At 39.4% G+C, this 17,028-nt stretch overlaps 1 protein-coding gene across 1 annotated transcript in view; it reads left to right on the forward strand.

Moving 5' to 3' along the window:
- The first annotated feature begins 10,647 nt into the window (after nt 1-10,647).
- The window catches only part of lmo1 (LIM domain only 1), a 29,496-nt gene continuing 23,115 nt past the window's right edge, over nt 10,648-17,028 (forward strand). The window contains exon 1 of the mRNA XM_032561307.1: nt 10,648-11,440. Coding sequence (XP_032417198.1) covers nt 11,419-11,440 — 22 coding nt within the window. The 5' untranslated portion in view covers nt 10,648-11,418. The remainder of the gene's footprint in view (nt 11,441-17,028) is intronic.

Consider the following 17,028-nt stretch of genomic DNA (forward strand, 5'->3'; position numbering starts at 1 on the left):
GGACATGAGCTTCATAGCAGCAGGGATTCTCTTCAGTCCCCCCTAGAAGCAACTCCTCCTCTAATCTCAAAGGTCACGTTTAGTCATTCAAATATAAAACAGCATCACATCACTCTCACCCATGCAACCTGCTTGAGTTTTCTCCTAAGCAGATGTTAAGAGGAAACTGGGAAAAAAGAGTACCTTAAAACTGAGTGTGTAGGGGGGAGAGAGAGGTCAGGATATGCTTTAATTTAAACAGCCGTTAGCATCTTGAATTACCAGCTTTTTTATGGTTATATGTAACAACTTTTAAAGTTGTAACAATATACATTATGATCACACACTACATCCTACACATTAAAATAAAGGAGTGTAGGATTTAATAGACTCAAAGTAGATGTTACGTCACAAAAAATCTATTGTAATGTTGGTTTGATATCTTTTTTATGATACGTTGCTCTTGACATTGCTATTACTTTTCATAAACATTTGCAGGGAACTAAACATTCACTGGCCACTTTATTAGGAACACCATGCTAGTAGCAGGTTAGGCTTCCTTTTGCCCTCAGTACAGTGAACATTTTGTTTTTACAGTTGTTTCATATTTGTCAGAATATCAATTATGAGTCATTTAAATTCTTGTCATTTGGAGGTAAGGTGTCCAAGAAGTTTTCTTAGAAAATATGCTGAGACATTTATAGCACCACCTGCCGGAATAGTTGTAAAAGACAGGATGAGTTTGTTCTTTCACAATGGTTTTGCCAAATTACAACCCTACTGTCTGAATGACATCCAGTGAAAGTGGGACTCATCAGTCCAGACAACTTTTTTCCAATCTGCTGTTGTCCAATTTTGGCAAGCCTGTAGAAACTGTAGACTCGGTTTCCTGTTCTTAGCTGAGATACTGGCACCGATTTGGGCTGACTGCTGATGTTGTAGCCTGCCTGCTGTTTGACGTGTCCTGAGAATATATCCTGCATACATATAGAGGATGTAATAAGTAGTCTTTGCCTTTCTATCATTGCAAACAGCCTGCCCATTATTCTTTGGGTCAAATTAAATACATTCAATTTAAGGGGCCATCCCATTATTTGTTTTAAGGAATCTGGACTGAATTTTATAATTATTCAATCAAAATATATAATGCTTAGAGCATGTAAAGCTGAACCACACTAGAAAGATTCCTTAATGCACAGGTTGACATTTATAAAATGTAATTTGATTTGTGATACATAATATAAACTGGAAAAACTTGGATTGAATTTGTGTACGTAGATACACAAATTCAAGTTCAAGAGTTGATTTGAACTAAACCCCAAATCAACTTTTTTGCAGATAAACTATAAATTGGGCCTTAGGGATGTTTTCTTAATGTTCAATAGCGTTTCAGCTTTGTACATCATTGATGATTCATTGGCAATGTGGATATTATTTGCAACAGAGTTGAGTAAGTCTCCTCTCTGCTCTGACTGGAGGTGGGGTTTGCTGCAGGATGACTGTGAAACTGACTAAAGTGCTCAGAAAGCTGGAGGAGCTCACGGAAGCAGTCGCTGTAGAGCGATTGGTGGTTTCAGTCTCCTGTAACAGAAAAAAAGTCACTGGATAGGTCTGAAAAGTTGCTAAATATAGAGACAACGTTGCTAAGTTAACAACAGTGCTTTTCCTGACCACACGCTAGCTTAACAATGTTGTGTTGTTCACCAAAATGATTCATTCATCATTTCAGTGAATGAACTGAAGCAAGTCACTGATTTGTTCATTTCTCTAGGTGAGGTCAGTGCCAGTATTGAATGGAATTGCATTCTGAGATTCACAGAATGTATAACAAAGATTCACTCAGGCAGTGACACAATGCCACTCCAGCACAGTGTACTGCGAATCAGAACGTGATCCGGTCACTCACTCACAGTACAGTAGGATATTGTGAGTGAGTCGCAAACCGCACAAATCACACTATGGATGCTGTCTAACCCCTGAATCAAATATGCAGGCATAATACAAAGCAATATAATGCTTCACTTGATGCAATATGCTTATTTTGACTGAAGACTGCATATTATGTGAATGCACTTCCAGGCTGTCAAATAAACAAGTAAAGGGTATGTTAAGATAATGGAGACTGGGGTGTGTGTGCGTTTGCTTTTATGTCTCTTGACACAACATTAACTGTTAGCTTGGAGAAACAGAGTGAGCATCACTATGGTGGATACAGCGCCACTCCAACACAGTACGGTACACAGATTGTGCTGGAAGAAGCGCCGTTTCACTCTACATAAATCAACTGTGTGATCAGGTAAATGGATCTTGTGAACTGATCATTTTAATGCACTGATTCTAGAGATCCAGTACACTCAAATGAACGTTGGCTCCCATCACTCTTGGTTGACCTCCTCCCCTCATTCCAACACTTGACCATGCCTCTGAGTGTCTCCTAAAATGCCCACTTTGGTGGAATTTTTCAAAAATTAGTCTGGGAGTGGGGTTATGCGTTTACATTGTGTTTAGTTCCACCTTAAGGTTCTTCAAAACAAAGTTATGTTTTATGAAACCTTTATTTGTGTGAAATGGATATTCTTAGTCTCACTTTTGTAAATTTTGGGTGGCATTCTTGAAATACGTGCCACTGACCCTATTAATTAGCCCTTCATCATTATCAGAAAAACAAACCGGTCAGCCCTACCTTTTAGAGTGAAGGCAGACACCACATAAACAGGCCCAAGTGGGCAGGCGGTGAAACGGGAGTCAAATGAGTACAAAATGTGTTTCTCCATGTTTTTGTTTGTTTGTTTGTTTGTTGTTTTTTTGCATTCTGGACAACAATTTAATTAGAGATGATCCTTCAAACCGATAAAGGTTTATTAACAGGTCGTTTTTAATTTTTGTTTACTTTGCATCTTTCCATTTTTATGTATGTCTTGCTGTTATGCTCATATGCTATTCTGCAATTAAAATTACTTGACTGATTCTTGTCACAAAACGTAGCCCTTATTCTTTCAAATGACACAGTGAGTGGACAATGATGGTGACAGCTAATAACACTGTGGTGCCAACAGCAGTTCCTCGGGATCTGAGCAGCTGTTCTGCACTCTATATTGGCCTGTTCTTCAAGGGGAGTGAAAAAAAGAGCAACCTAGATGAGAATTTTGTGCTTCAGTGGCTATTGAAAGATGAGGCAATAAACTGCTAAACTTGAGTAATCACACAGTCCCCCAGGAATTCCTCAAATGGGGATGGTCAAAAAGCTTGAAATTTGAGCCCCACGCACACGACCCGGGCTTTAACATTTGATGAGATTCATTATTGTACAGAGCTGAATACAAGTGTCTTTGATTACAGGGCCCACCATTATATTTCCCTACCAGTGTGCATTTCCATGCAAGAAAGTCAATGGGATTAAAATCTCAATTCATTCCAGTCAATTCTCCAGTAACAAGATTTCTTTAAAACCAGGCAGAGAGGAAAATGGACTCGAAAGCACTGAAACAACCAGACCATAAATTATAAAGATGTGCTATCTGTTAAGTGAACACACCTTTAGCTTGCAGATGCATTATTATTTAATGTTCAGAGGAGTTGGTTTTATGTAAATTGGAGTCTTGTATTCTCTTCTGCCCCCTTCTCAATGCCAGGTACTTCCGAACCAAGCAAAGGGGAGAGATTATGCGAAGCAATTAACATATGAAAATAACGTATTAATATACTGTCTCTGAACTGTATCCAATCAGTTCCTTTTCACTGGCGTGTGTACAAAACAATTAAAATTAAATTTATACTGCTCTTCCTTAACATATTCTGCAGAAAATGGAATCAGTGAGCAAACCCTGACAAAAGTTTTACAGGCCTGTGTTTTTCCTTAAAGGCACACTGACTTGGAGAATATTTATAAGATGCCTTGCTAATAAATTCCAGTCTTTGTTTCTCCCTAATGATGTGTGCATCTGAGACAAAGCACTGAAATCCATAGCGGTAGCCAGGTGCTAATGAATGGCTTACATTATGCTGTCCACTAATTACTACTGCACCATAAATAAAACACAAGACAATCAATTAGTGGTAGGCGTGTGTTTGTTAGTCACGGGCAGCAAAGATCCTCCAGGCCAAGGCTTTGCAACAAACCAGCCTCTTCAGGGTGTAATTCTGCAACAGATAGGATGAATTCAGATAAATCATACTATGAATGTGCACTTCAGGCAGTCTGGCTCAGACGAATTACAGGTAAATATTATCAACAAAAGGATAAATGAAATTTTTGGATGCGCATGGAGTAGTAGGTCCCTTCCAATGATTATGACAAAAGAAAGCCTCGTAGCAGCTTAAATTTAAATTGGGGGAAATATCAGTACTTCTTCTCCAAGCTAACACAAAGCACAACCAGCTTCCCCAGACACCAACTGGTTAACATATCACCCTTCATCTGGACCAGAGCAGGCGAAATCAAAGTGCATTAACACTGCATGTAGACTGCACTAAATGAATTACACTGGCATTGTGTGGCCTCTGGTCCGGCCTATATGCGTGGTAGGATGCATAATTTGTGCATTAATGTAATTTACATTTTAACACAGTCCTAAAAGTAAACTGATTAGTTGATAGCTATCTACTAATGTGCCAAAGGGACCTGCTTGTTACTTGCATCCTGGGAGAGAGCTGGGATTACGCATGACAAGGTTGGCCTTGCAGCAACATGGACAAAGAAATGATGCCTGCCAGGAGGACAGACAACGATCAAGTTTAGTAGTGTAGCATTTACTTCAAAAAGAGGCAGTTTCTCTTCTTTATTTTCAAGGACCTTTAAAAAGATCACACCAATAAGTAGTTTGGGCCATAACAGTAAATCCACAGGATAAAACAACAAGTTCTCAGGTATATTATCTGCCTTTAGAGCCTTTTTGTACCATCAACAAAAACATGTAAGAATTCAAAAGTAGCTAACTTGCAAAGTAGTGCAGTCAATATATGCAATTCAAACCAAACACTGCCACATTAAATGTCTTTTATCTCTGTCCCAGCAGAGTTTCAGCTCTTTCTTGGGACAAATTCTTGTCCCTGTGGATGACAGAAGTTTCCTTTCTAAAAAAAAACAACAAAAAAAAAAAACAGTGCGACCGGGTTGCAGTCCCATGATGCAACGCTCCCAGTGGTTACATCTGCTCCATTCTTTCATCTTTCCCCATTGTTAGGTGGAAGCTGTCACATTAGGAGGAGAATCGTGGCTCTTTCCCACCCCCAAGTACCCCTCATTTCCCATTCCAGCAGTTGGCAGGGTGGCAGGCCTATACAAAGGAGCGTGCACCAGGAGCGCAGAGGGGAGCACCGTTAGGAGGAAAAACAGTTTGGGAATTAAGGTCATTAATTTTCCACTTTCAAGGGCTGCCACACAGACGGAGATAAAGTCAGCATAAATATTCTGCCGAAGTTTCTCCTGTTTTTCTCCTCTCCCCATTTTCATCGGCAGCCCATTTATCTCCATGCTGTCAATTAGAGGCAAAAGCAAAGAACTAATTAGGAACTGTGCAATTTTAATTAGCTGTTTTGATAATTAAACTAATTGGTTCCCTTGTGTTTCTGCAATGTGTGCTAAGAACTTTTTGATATCTGGGCAGCAGATTTTCTATCCGCTGGTTAATTAGTCACTTTTGCATTAAAAAGGAGCCTTCCTTAATAGCCTTAATTTGCAGTTGAAAAGAGAATCTACCATCAATAATTTGTGTAATTGGTAACCGTTTGATTGTAATTTAGAGGCACGGCCGGACAGCTCTGCATGTCTAATTCCTAATGACTAGGATTAAAGTTGGATTAGCTGTTTGGGAAAGGGATTCACTCTCCCCTCTTCCCTACCCACCGAGTGACACCTTGTCGACATTTGATTGGTCATGAAATTCAAATTGACTAGATTGAACAGCGGGGCTTATGCTGGTTTTATTACTTTCTATATGGTGAGCCTGTCAGGTTACATCAAAAAGATTGCAGTGATTCTTATTTTCCACCCACCACGTGAGCAGCTCCATGAAGAGGAGAAGGAAAAGTGGTTACAATTTATTATATTATGTGGTAAATCCCTTCTATCAAAGGTATTTATGTACAGCTGTGAGGGGAAAATATAGTCAAGATCAGCCACTAGGAGGAGCAAAGCTCTCAGTGTAACAAAGTGCATCAGGTCTCATTCATACAAGAAACTTCTTCATGCATCTCTAAGCTTACAGTCTAAAATAACAAACAACTAAGTACCCCTCTTATACCAATGCATTTTTAGGTATACATTTAATAAATGCTTTGTAAAAAAATGACTTCTTGCAATAGCAGAAGCACAAAATAGATGCGTACAGGTGTCAGCAAGGTGCCAAAAAGCATTTGAACACAGAGGCCTGGATTAAAAGCATATCATTCAGCATCTTAACTGTCAGGCACAATCTCTATACTTTTACAAACCACAACCACGTCAGTAGTCTGATTAAAAAGCACGATTCATCCCACTTAGCCAGAATACAATTAAGGGACATGGCTTTAAAAGCCCAGCCCTGAAGCCTCTCCCTATTCCACATAAAAGGAGCACTCTCCACTGAGCTTTGCCTGTAAATATCATGTTTGATATGAGGTTTTAATCTGCTTAGCCATTCTGAACTATAGAATGGGCTCATCCTCTCTCTGGAACCTCTGTCCAATGGTTGTGTGCCTGAGGACGAATGGGAACACAACACAAGTGCGCTATCTGATTAGTTGGGGTTAATTACAGTGCACTGTTTTGTAGTGGTTGCATTTGAGAGCAGCCCATAAATAGACAGGCATGGCTAATGCATGCTCAGAAATGAATTCTAATTAACTGTGCATCAGAGGAGCCCGCTCAGGGCTTGTTGCTGGTATCCACTGACCCAGGTGTTGGATGTAGAGTAGGAGAGGGGGAGCACCCTAAGACACGACAAGGAGCTTAGGGGTAACCCGCAAAAACACAACTTATTGTGACTTAACACATGGGTAATTTGTATTGGTGAGAACTACTTTAATAAGGGACCCTGTGAAACCTGTTCATGTGCTCTTAATATAATTGTTGAAGCAGTACACTGAATGGTCTCCACTTTCAAATGTTAAATGGTTATTTGAAGCCGAGCCCTGATGACACTGAACCATTGTTCCCTTTACTTTTTCCAGTTTTCTGTGTGATTGGATTAATTATGTGTCACTCACTCAACGCTATAGGTCAGCAGACATACATTCTCGGTCATAAGTCATCAATCTATGCGACCGTGGAGATGAAAAGTCAAGCGTGTCAGCCAGAAAGCGGTACAGAGAGGGATCAGACCATTGATTTCAGGGCCAAACCAATCTTACCACAGCTTGCTGCCTTGAGAACTGAAATTATCCCTATGGGCATGGTACAAGAGGCTTTGTATCTTAGATTTGTAGAATAGGGCAGACAAAATGTTAATTTGGGATTATTATGAAATCACTAAGTATATGCACTTCATACACTAGGTCAAACTGTTGAAACCAATTTGCAGGAGGATGTGAATTAAAATTTAGTTCTTTTGTTTTTGTGTTTTTGAATTGTCATCCCTAATTTAGACTGAAATATCTTAGGCAGGTGTGCAAGTAGGGTTGCATAAGTTTTCTACATCATACAGCACTGTAAATAAGACTGTGCCCCACTAACAGATTTATTCTACTTTTCATTATTTGTCTAACCAAAATCTTTCAAACATTAAACTATTTTAATATGAAACAAAGGTCATCTTAGCTCTAAAAATCTAACTTTCAGACTAAGATTTTAGGGAAAAAACTATTGAAACCAACCTAATCCCGTGTAAAGGGGTAAGGCAAGCCCCATTGCTACACTATGAGATAACTTCAGCATTTTATTGAAACAATGTAAAAAATATAATTTAAGCATGATTTGTTAACACAAAAAGGATTAACAGATCTCAAGAAGAATTTCATCAAGCAAAACTAAGTAAATTCAACACCTGATAGGAAACTATATCTTTGACATTGGTTAGTCTGTAAGATTACAAAGCTATTTCTAAGTCTTTGGGGGCTTCAATAATCTAGAGAGAGAGCTTCTACACACCAATGGAGAAAACATGGACAAATGCTAAACCCTTTCAGGAGTGACAAGTTTACCAAATTTACTCCAAGAGCAAATCAGTGACTTTTCCTGGTTACAAAAAACCCCATGTCATCATCTAAAATACTGAATACCTAACTTGCCTTGGTTAAGGTCAGTTTGTATGGGGGCACATTCCTGCCATGATGTTAAGCAATCACAATGACGGTGTTTATATTAATTGAGAGATCACATAGCTCTGATCAAGGCTGCATTTCCACTTCTTTGTGGGCCCATGAATGTTGCACAGCGAGTGGTAAAATATGCTCCTTTCACCCATCTGTATGCTCTCTCAAAACAATTGTGCTCACTCTCTGTTTTGTGGGTGTGTTTGTCAGTTGGAGGCAGTAACTCTTCTGATGTGGTTGGCCAGAGTTTCAGTTGATAACAAGCACAGGACTTTGTCTAAGAAGAAGAGGAGGAGGTGGAGAATGACAAAGATAGCGTACTTTTAACACAATTGCTTGAGATTGAGAGTGAGAACACGTTGGTGCGAAAAATTGCACATGTCATTATTTACAGATTAGAACAATATTTTTCAACAGTGGGAAATGTAGAACATCTCATTTTGAGGTTCTTTAGAGATCTAAAACATCTGATAGTTTTAAGCAGTGTTGACGAAACAAGACAGGGAAAATAATCAGCCAAACCTTTGACACCTAGCATAGCGCTGTTTTTGTAGTGTGCTAGCAGCAACAATTGTTGCCATATTTACTCTTCTTATGATTAAAAGATCCATGCAGGGATAAAAATCTCATTATATATCAGTAGAAAGTCATTTAAGGAACACTGTCACAAAATATTTGTGCTATATTTACATATTTTACTGACTTTCTCTTGTACAAGTTTGAGACAGACATTTACCTCCAGAAGAGCAGGCAGAACGTAAAGAAGTCTGGTCATGTGACCATTCGCACCAGCTTCATGAAATTGATATTGGTTAGAGATACGTCATTTTACTTGAAAACTTAAATTAGCTGCCCATAACTAAAGCAACACTTTTAGAGCTTCCAGAAGAAAAGAAAATGTCTTGCAACAATTGTTTTTGGTGGAATTAAATGATTTGTTTTGGCATGAATGTGATGACATGAGTGTTTATAAAAAAAACAAAAAAAAAAAACATTAATGGCATTAATGGATGAGTTTCAAGAACAAAACAGTGCTGTTCAATAGTACAAAAGCCCTTCTCAGATTTGCAAAGAACATTTTGATGATTGACCAAACCTTAACAAAAACATTGTGTAGACTAATTGGGTAATTCTATAATTATTTTGAAGGTTCTACTAAAACATTCAAGAGAAAGAACATCATAGTTAGAGTCAAGTGCCATGGTGGTAGTGTGATGCTCAAACACACCTGGTTATGAAATAGGCCAGTGATGTGAAGTACATTTGCAGCTCCATCCATGATTGACTCAGTAAAACAAAGTGAAGTTTCAAGATTGACTTCAAAGTTTTAACTTAAATCTAACTGATACGTAGTTCATGCTCAAAAAGCATCAAATGTAGACACATTTGTGGTTATTTCAAATGCTTGATGGCAGTTGTTGCCATCAAGGGTGGTGCAATCAGTTGTTAAGCTTAGGGGATAATTACTTTTTCACATCAACATAGGTTGGTTTGGATCTGGTGCGTATCTCCAGCGGTCATTGGACAAGAGACAGGGTACACTCTGGACAGCTCACCATCACAGGGCTCTTTGCCCAATATGAAAATGCATTTCATTATCTGATAAACTTGAGTAACAAAAGAAGAGGATACAAGAACTCGGTAAGAAGGTAAATCACTGTACACATGGCAGAAACATTCACTTGTAGAGATCTAGTACTGAAACAATGGAATAACTGGTGCAAAACGTGACAGAAGGCAAGGACAGACTGAGCAGGCTCACACCACAGACAGCCTGCTGGCCGCTGACAAACCAGCGTTATTGTAGCTCCACTCCGCTCCACTCTCCTAAATGGCTAATCTTTGTTGGATCTCACCCTTAATTGGTTAACAGTCTCCGCAGGGCAAGTGAAAGTGGTGCTATTTAAGGCTCCGCCACGAAACAGCAACACTTTCATCTTGGCAATAACGGGCAACAATTATATTACCAGATTCGAAACTGAGCCCTTCTATCTAGCCACTAATCAAAAACGCGGCCCATCTGTTGTGCTCGCCTTGCTTTGAAACGGCTGCGTGTATGATGTATGTATGATAAGTGCGTCTGGACGCTAATTAGCGGCTAAACAGACCGCAATTAGACGGTTTCAAATCTGCGGAGGAAAGTAGAAGTCGGAGAGGAAAACAATAAGCGCATTTTGTGTTGACTCAAAGTCTACCAGGATGGAGCAGCATCACTCTCCCTCTCTGCCGACACTTACGCACACATTAACACAACCCCTCCACATGCACGTGCGCGTGCTCTCCCTCTCGCTCTCTTTCTTTCCATCACGCGCATTCAGACTGGCAGGCATGCGCGCGCCCGTGCACGCACTCACTTTCCCTTAGCTGTGCTTTTGTGTTTTGTCAGAATTAATGAGAAAAGTTCCCTTGCCCTAGGGGTAATTAGTGTCCTTGGAGTTAAATAAGCTAATACTTAGACACCTCTGGCACAAGCAATTATGTTTGTGTATTGAATAATTGATTCAAAGAGGGGGGGAAGGGCTGCTAATCAGATCTGAGCATAATGAATTGATTTAATTAACAGGGGAATCCGAGGGTCTCTGGAAACTGCGCGCATTTATTCAGCGGCAGAGAGGCGAGAGCGCGGCACACAAACTGGGAGAGAGGCGGCGCGACTTTGCTTTTAGCAGTTGTCAGATTCGCAATTGGATTTGTTTGAATATATAGTTGCTGTTTCGGAGCAAATGAGAAGACGAAAAGGAGAGCATTAACACCGAGAGGAGAGAGCTCAGCTGGTTCTCAGTCCGAGCGTGTGATACGTCCGTGTATGTGCACTCTTTTACGCAGATATACTCTAAATTTATCTCGCTTTTCGTTGTTTTTTTTTTTTTTTTGCCATTTTTTACCTTCGCATGGAATTTATCAAGGGCAACCGAAGCGGTGTTTATTTGCATTACAGTTCAGCCCGAAAAGGGGGTTCTCGTCGTGTTTATCGCCGCATTCCGTGTGTGAATTATTATTGATAGGAGGTGCAGAAAGCGATCTGTCTTTCCAGGTTTTCTCGCTCCTTTTTTTCTACCCCCTTTTTTTGGTTTAGCGAGGCGTAGTCTAGTAGAGTCAGCCGCGCGTTTCAAAGCCATTTCCAGGAGAAGCGGTGAGCAGACGGAGCGGTGCAGCCTGCTGGAGCCGAGGACGGATCGCCCGGGGAAGGACTCCTCGTTCCTCAGGACGATGGTGTTGGACAAGGAGGAGGGTGAGTAACATCCTCAGCAGCAGGATGCAATAATAATAACCCGGGGAAACTACTGACATTTTTACACGTTTGAAGTCTCCCCGGGTCTCGACCTCATTCAATCACGACGGGCTCCGGTCTTTTATTTGCTCGGCAGGGAAACATTTCTCCACGAAAGTTCCACAAATACACTGCCACCTCGAAACTGCCGCTCAGTTTGGAAGAGTTGCGTGTTTATTTCAGACCACATTTGTTGTGTTACGTCTTTTTAGGGCAGTATACACCACTCCACACACTCTCCTCTCCTCTTTGCTCCTCTCTCTAAGTGCTTTTTGCGTCTGTGAAGTTGGCGAGGCAGCCTTTGACATCACACGGGATGGGAGATGACAGCGGAGTGCTTTTAACTTGATTGCAAATTATGGATAGCGCCGTGCGACGTTCGCTCACTTCCCATCGAAATAGGCCTTCTTGCATTACTTATCTATTTCAATGTATTCAGGTTAATGGGTGAGGCAGTCTAATTAATTTTAATTTGAATCAAACTTGCCTCTAATGACGTCCCATTTTGGATGAAATGCTCAGATGCACTTTCATTTATTCAGCATGATATCCACAGCAGCCTCACTGAAGGTTTTTATGTGTTCTGAAAGGGGGGGGGGGAACTCTCTTTATTCTGCACCTCTTTAGAGGGATTGAGTGAATATGGACCACCTGCTGGTATACACAGTGACAGCCTTCATGGACCATATACCACATCTCAGTATATTTCTGCTGCACACTGAAGTTTATCCGCCTCATATGAAAGTAGTGGATGCATTTGGAACACATTATTTATGATTGAAAATGGATATTTCATTTGTCTTAGCGCTTCATCCTTACACTTACACATCTGAGAACCAATAAAAGGATTGCGGTGCAGACATAAATTGGTCTGTCTGGCTCAGGCTATGTTGTGCTAATGTACTCAAATTAACTCAACTGTAAATTGGCCCCTTCTTCGGATGTCCATCTTGCTAAAAGTTCCCCATATGATTCACGATTCGGATTGCTTTTAGCAGTTATTGGCTAAGCAATATGGTAAATGTACAAGGTGATGCAAATGGCATTAGTGGGGAAAGGATGCACAGGAGCATGTAATGCAGTCAATACTACATTAACTACTGATGCCCAATTACAGAAGCAGGGAGAGAGGCTTTTAGGAGCATTAGGACTTGCAGAAAAGCTGAGATCACCTGCTGCTCATTGCCTAAAAGCTTCACCCTTTATTTGCTGGGTGCAACCCAGGGCTTGAGCATATTTTCTTTTTTTGGGCAGGTTGTCAACACAGCAGGTTGGCCCTGGTCTCTTTCACTGTGGTGCCCTCTTAGCGTTTATTGGCTCTAAAGTTATAGGGTTGTCAATTCAACCTTCTTGTCTAATGTATCCTCTAAGTGCCTGCACAAATACACATGTGCAGCGAGCAAGGCGTGAGTTGGTGTTTTTGGGTGGCCACACAGGTGTGCGATGGCTCCGTGCCTCTTGATTGATTTTCTCATACACCGGTTTGTGTTTACACAAATAACTTTTCAATTCCGGCTTCAGTATTTTCCAGGAGAGAGCTCACCGGGTATTCTACTGGTGTATTCAAAACTGCGATTTTAGGCAGCTTCAGTGTATTAATGCTGCTTGTCTGGTTTTAAACTTAGCAAAATCTGCAACAATTTGAGCTGCAGAAGCTATTACAAGAAATTCAACTTTGTGGGACATTTTTAGAGGAAATTGGGTTGATAGTTTATTGCTGGCCAAGAAAAATAGATCTCAGTACATGAACTGAAAACTGCAGACATGCATCAGTTCCACATTAACTTATATAGAGCTAATGTGCCGTTTCGTAAGCTAGGGAAGTTTTTGACATTTTGAATGTCGTTTATGACAGCCATTGCATGCAAACTGCAAATTACTTACTCTTTTAAAGGGTAATTAAAGTATGAACTTATAATTTAAACAATTCTGGAGAGAACTGAGAGCACTGCGGATGACTGTAGAAGGAAAACAGGCACTGTTCTTTGAAATGACCTAATATGCAGGCCATAGTCGATAATGAATAGCAACACATGTACCAAAATATTCTGTGTCAACATTTTACTTCACCCTGTGATATCAGGCTCCAATTTGCCTCTAATTTGAAAGGAGAAAAAAAAAAGCAACTCAGCCATTTTCTCTTTTAACTATGAGAGAAGAAAGTGTGTGCACGCTGAAGGCGTATTTTTGCTGAATATTAACAGAACCACAGTTTATTTCCCCTTAGAGAAGGGAGCAAAAAGGAAAATCCTCCAGCTGCTGATAAGTTTCTGGTCACCTTTGTGGGTTAATTTAAGATCCCGTTATCATCCTGTCCACTGGAATTTCTACATTCATAACACATGTGATTGAAAAGCAATGCTTCAGCTGAATACAGGCTTGGCAATCTGTCGGCCGCTGTAATAAAAGTCGGGCTTCAGGCTCCGATATTTATTTTGAAATAATAAGAATTGCTTCATTCTTTACCAGTGTTGCCATGGCAATACTGTCTCATAGCGATGTTATATTGATTTAGAAAGTGGACAGTAATATTTCTTTTCTGTTATTCAGTTTCTGAGGGTTGATTTCTAATTTCCAGCTGGAGATTACTTTTATATGTTCCTTAAGTCTTTTTTTCACTTTTTTTTTTTACAGAGGAATGCAATTTGCTCTTTTCTATTTGCCATTTTCTCAGCTTATTGGTTCGCTCGGGCTTCAAAATTAAACTTGCCCATTTCAAACAGTGAAATTACGTCTCATTTTTCTGCTGTAGGCCTTGAACAGTATTAAAAACACACAGCTTTGTTTGATTTTTTTTAAAGTCAGGAACTATATTTATTTATTTGTTTTTGGGGGGGGTGGTTTCGTTTTAAAGGCAACAATGTCAATTTGCTCTACTGTAATTTTAGAGTAACATAGATTTTTTTTAAATAGTTCTAAATTCAATCTGTGCAGATCTTATATCCATTGCATTAAATTTAGCTAAATCTACATATTTGATAGCAATACATGCAATGGATTGACTACTACCAATGCACTTGTCAGGTCACCCTAAAGCTGCTTCGGCTGTTCATTCTAGCTAAGCTCAGGAGAAAAATGTCCCGCAAAACCACATTAATACCATTTTCAGCCCTGAGTGTTTAATTTAATCTAATCTGAGTCTGATATCTCACAATTGCAGAATTCTCACTAGAGACAATTTCATCTCGTCACTACTAAACCTCTAGATCCCTATCAGCCCTGATCGTTTCACATTTTACGAGTGCGGCAGATCCGTATCATTTCCGTGATCTAAAGTGGAATTCAAAGGGACCGAATTGAGACTTGAGAGACACGTTTTAGTGTGCGCACCCACCTGCCTTGGATGTAAATGGCCGCACTCATCAGCGCTCTGCACAAACTCAATTATGCATTCTTGAGCTGCAAGAGCATCTCTTTTATTACTGCCAGAAGCCACATGCTGGTCATGTTATAATATACAGATTCCCAGCAACAAGATGTGTGGCTGCAACACAGGTGGCGGGGAGCAGATCATCGCTGTTGGATCCTACTATAATCTGGCCTACTGTTTTTATTCACTCCGAAGGATATTTTTAAATATAGAGGAAGTTTGGGTATTGAGTGAAGGAACATGTAAGTAGTAGAAATCTTGAGAAATAAAGAGTATTAGTCACATTACATCCTGACAGGCGTAAACAAATGTTTATATATAGTTAGTTACTGCTCTGCTAGAATCCATTGGAAGAAGGTCTGACAGCTACCTGTCACTGTAAAGCTGACGCATGAGTTATGTTTGACAACACTCTTGTCAAAGTGTTAAAAAAAAGTAGAATACACAGAGTGATGCTTCTACAAATATACATGTACACATCTCCTTCAACATTTCTCCATCTTTTTGTTACACGCTGTTAAGTTATTTATTGACTGCCTTCTGCTCTGACTGGGAGTTATGATCTACTCTGTTAAGGTTACTCTTCACTCCGTGAGAGATTTTTTTTTTTCTGTCATCACAGGCGAAGAAAAAGAAAGCATGAGAAAGAGAGATGACCTGTTGCAAAGTTACTGAGGTGATACGTTGAGCTGATTCTTAAACTACACTTTAATCAGCAATGATTCATCAGTAGCTGAGACATGTTTCTCAAATGGTGCTATAAGAGCATAATTCATATCTAAACTGGATCCTAAATCTTCTTTGCCCTGATGGGTCTCAAAAAAACAGTCTATCTTCTTTAGTGATTTTGTGTATAGTATTGATTTGCTTTTTAAACAATGGCCAAGAAAAAATTTGTGGAGTTTATACAGTCCGAAAATTTGAACTGACATGTTTTAGATTCGCAAATACCAGGTATGACCCCTTTAAAGGCACCTATGGAAATTTCTGTTTTGAGGGAAATGGTAGGAAGTGAATGTCGATCATCAGAAAACAATATGTTTTGAAATCCAGCAATGGATATTTTTACAAAAGCAGGCCTGTTGTGACAAACATATTATAAGCCTTTGATAACATAATTATTCCAACAAAAGCTTAGGTGTTGACTTATGACACAGTATAAGTGTTTCAAGTACCGCCAACATTTAGGCTGGCATGTTTGAGTAGGCATTCTCTTCGCTGCCGAAAAGATTTGTGAAACAGCAACAGAGAACCAGACAACCTGTTAGTATCCAGGTTTTTGTTGAAGTATTTTGGCTGAATTAGACATATGGCTGAATTAAAGCAGTCTACTCTCTGCTTGTTTCATAGAAAAACAAATGGGCGATGGCAAATAATGGCAATATGACATTGAGATATTGTTAAATGTTTCAATGACATGACGTTTTATAAACTACTTATTAATTTTATAGTTACAAAAAAAATGTTTGTGTTGTAGTCCTACATCTTGATTGCTAAAGCCAACAACAAGAAATCAAAATAAAAACAGGAAGTTAACCAATACAAAACTAACTGTATTAATTATCAAAAAACAAACAGTTATCATTTTATCCATAGCTACTCTTACTTTTTCACCTTAAAGTTATCTGCCATCGCCCATTTGTTTTTCTATGAAACAACTGACTTTTCAAACCAGTAATATTCTCTTGAAAAGAACACAGATCTTAATGCCATTTCATACCGCGTCCCATATCGGATTGACTAATATCCAGAGGTATACAACCGGCCCAAAATCAATAACACATTTTTTTTTTCCTGACAATCAATTCCTCCAATAAGATTAGCTATTCTGATGTAATTGATAATTTAAAGAAGGCCTTTCAGGCCACTAATTAGATTTTTCTTAAGATTTGACATACTGAATATTTCAAAGTATGATTTTTTTTTGCAGTTGTAATTTATTTAAGTTTCTTAAGGTACACTATGCCACCCACTGGCATAAATAAATTATTCCGGCTTAAATTCAGAAAATTTCTATCTGTCTTGTTTTGGCACAAAAACAAGACAGACCCATCCAATATGGCCATCATTAGATGCACAACAAAAGGTGCATTGCAATACGACACTGCCGATATGCAATTCTCTTTACACATTGTTGGATTTCCAATAATACATTTTGGCCACAAGCTTTATTAAAAAG

Source organism: Xiphophorus hellerii, chromosome 4 (genome assembly GCF_003331165.1).
Source record: "Xiphophorus hellerii strain 12219 chromosome 4, Xiphophorus_hellerii-4.1, whole genome shotgun sequence".
Lineage (NCBI taxonomy): Eukaryota > Metazoa > Chordata > Actinopteri > Cyprinodontiformes > Poeciliidae > Xiphophorus > Xiphophorus hellerii.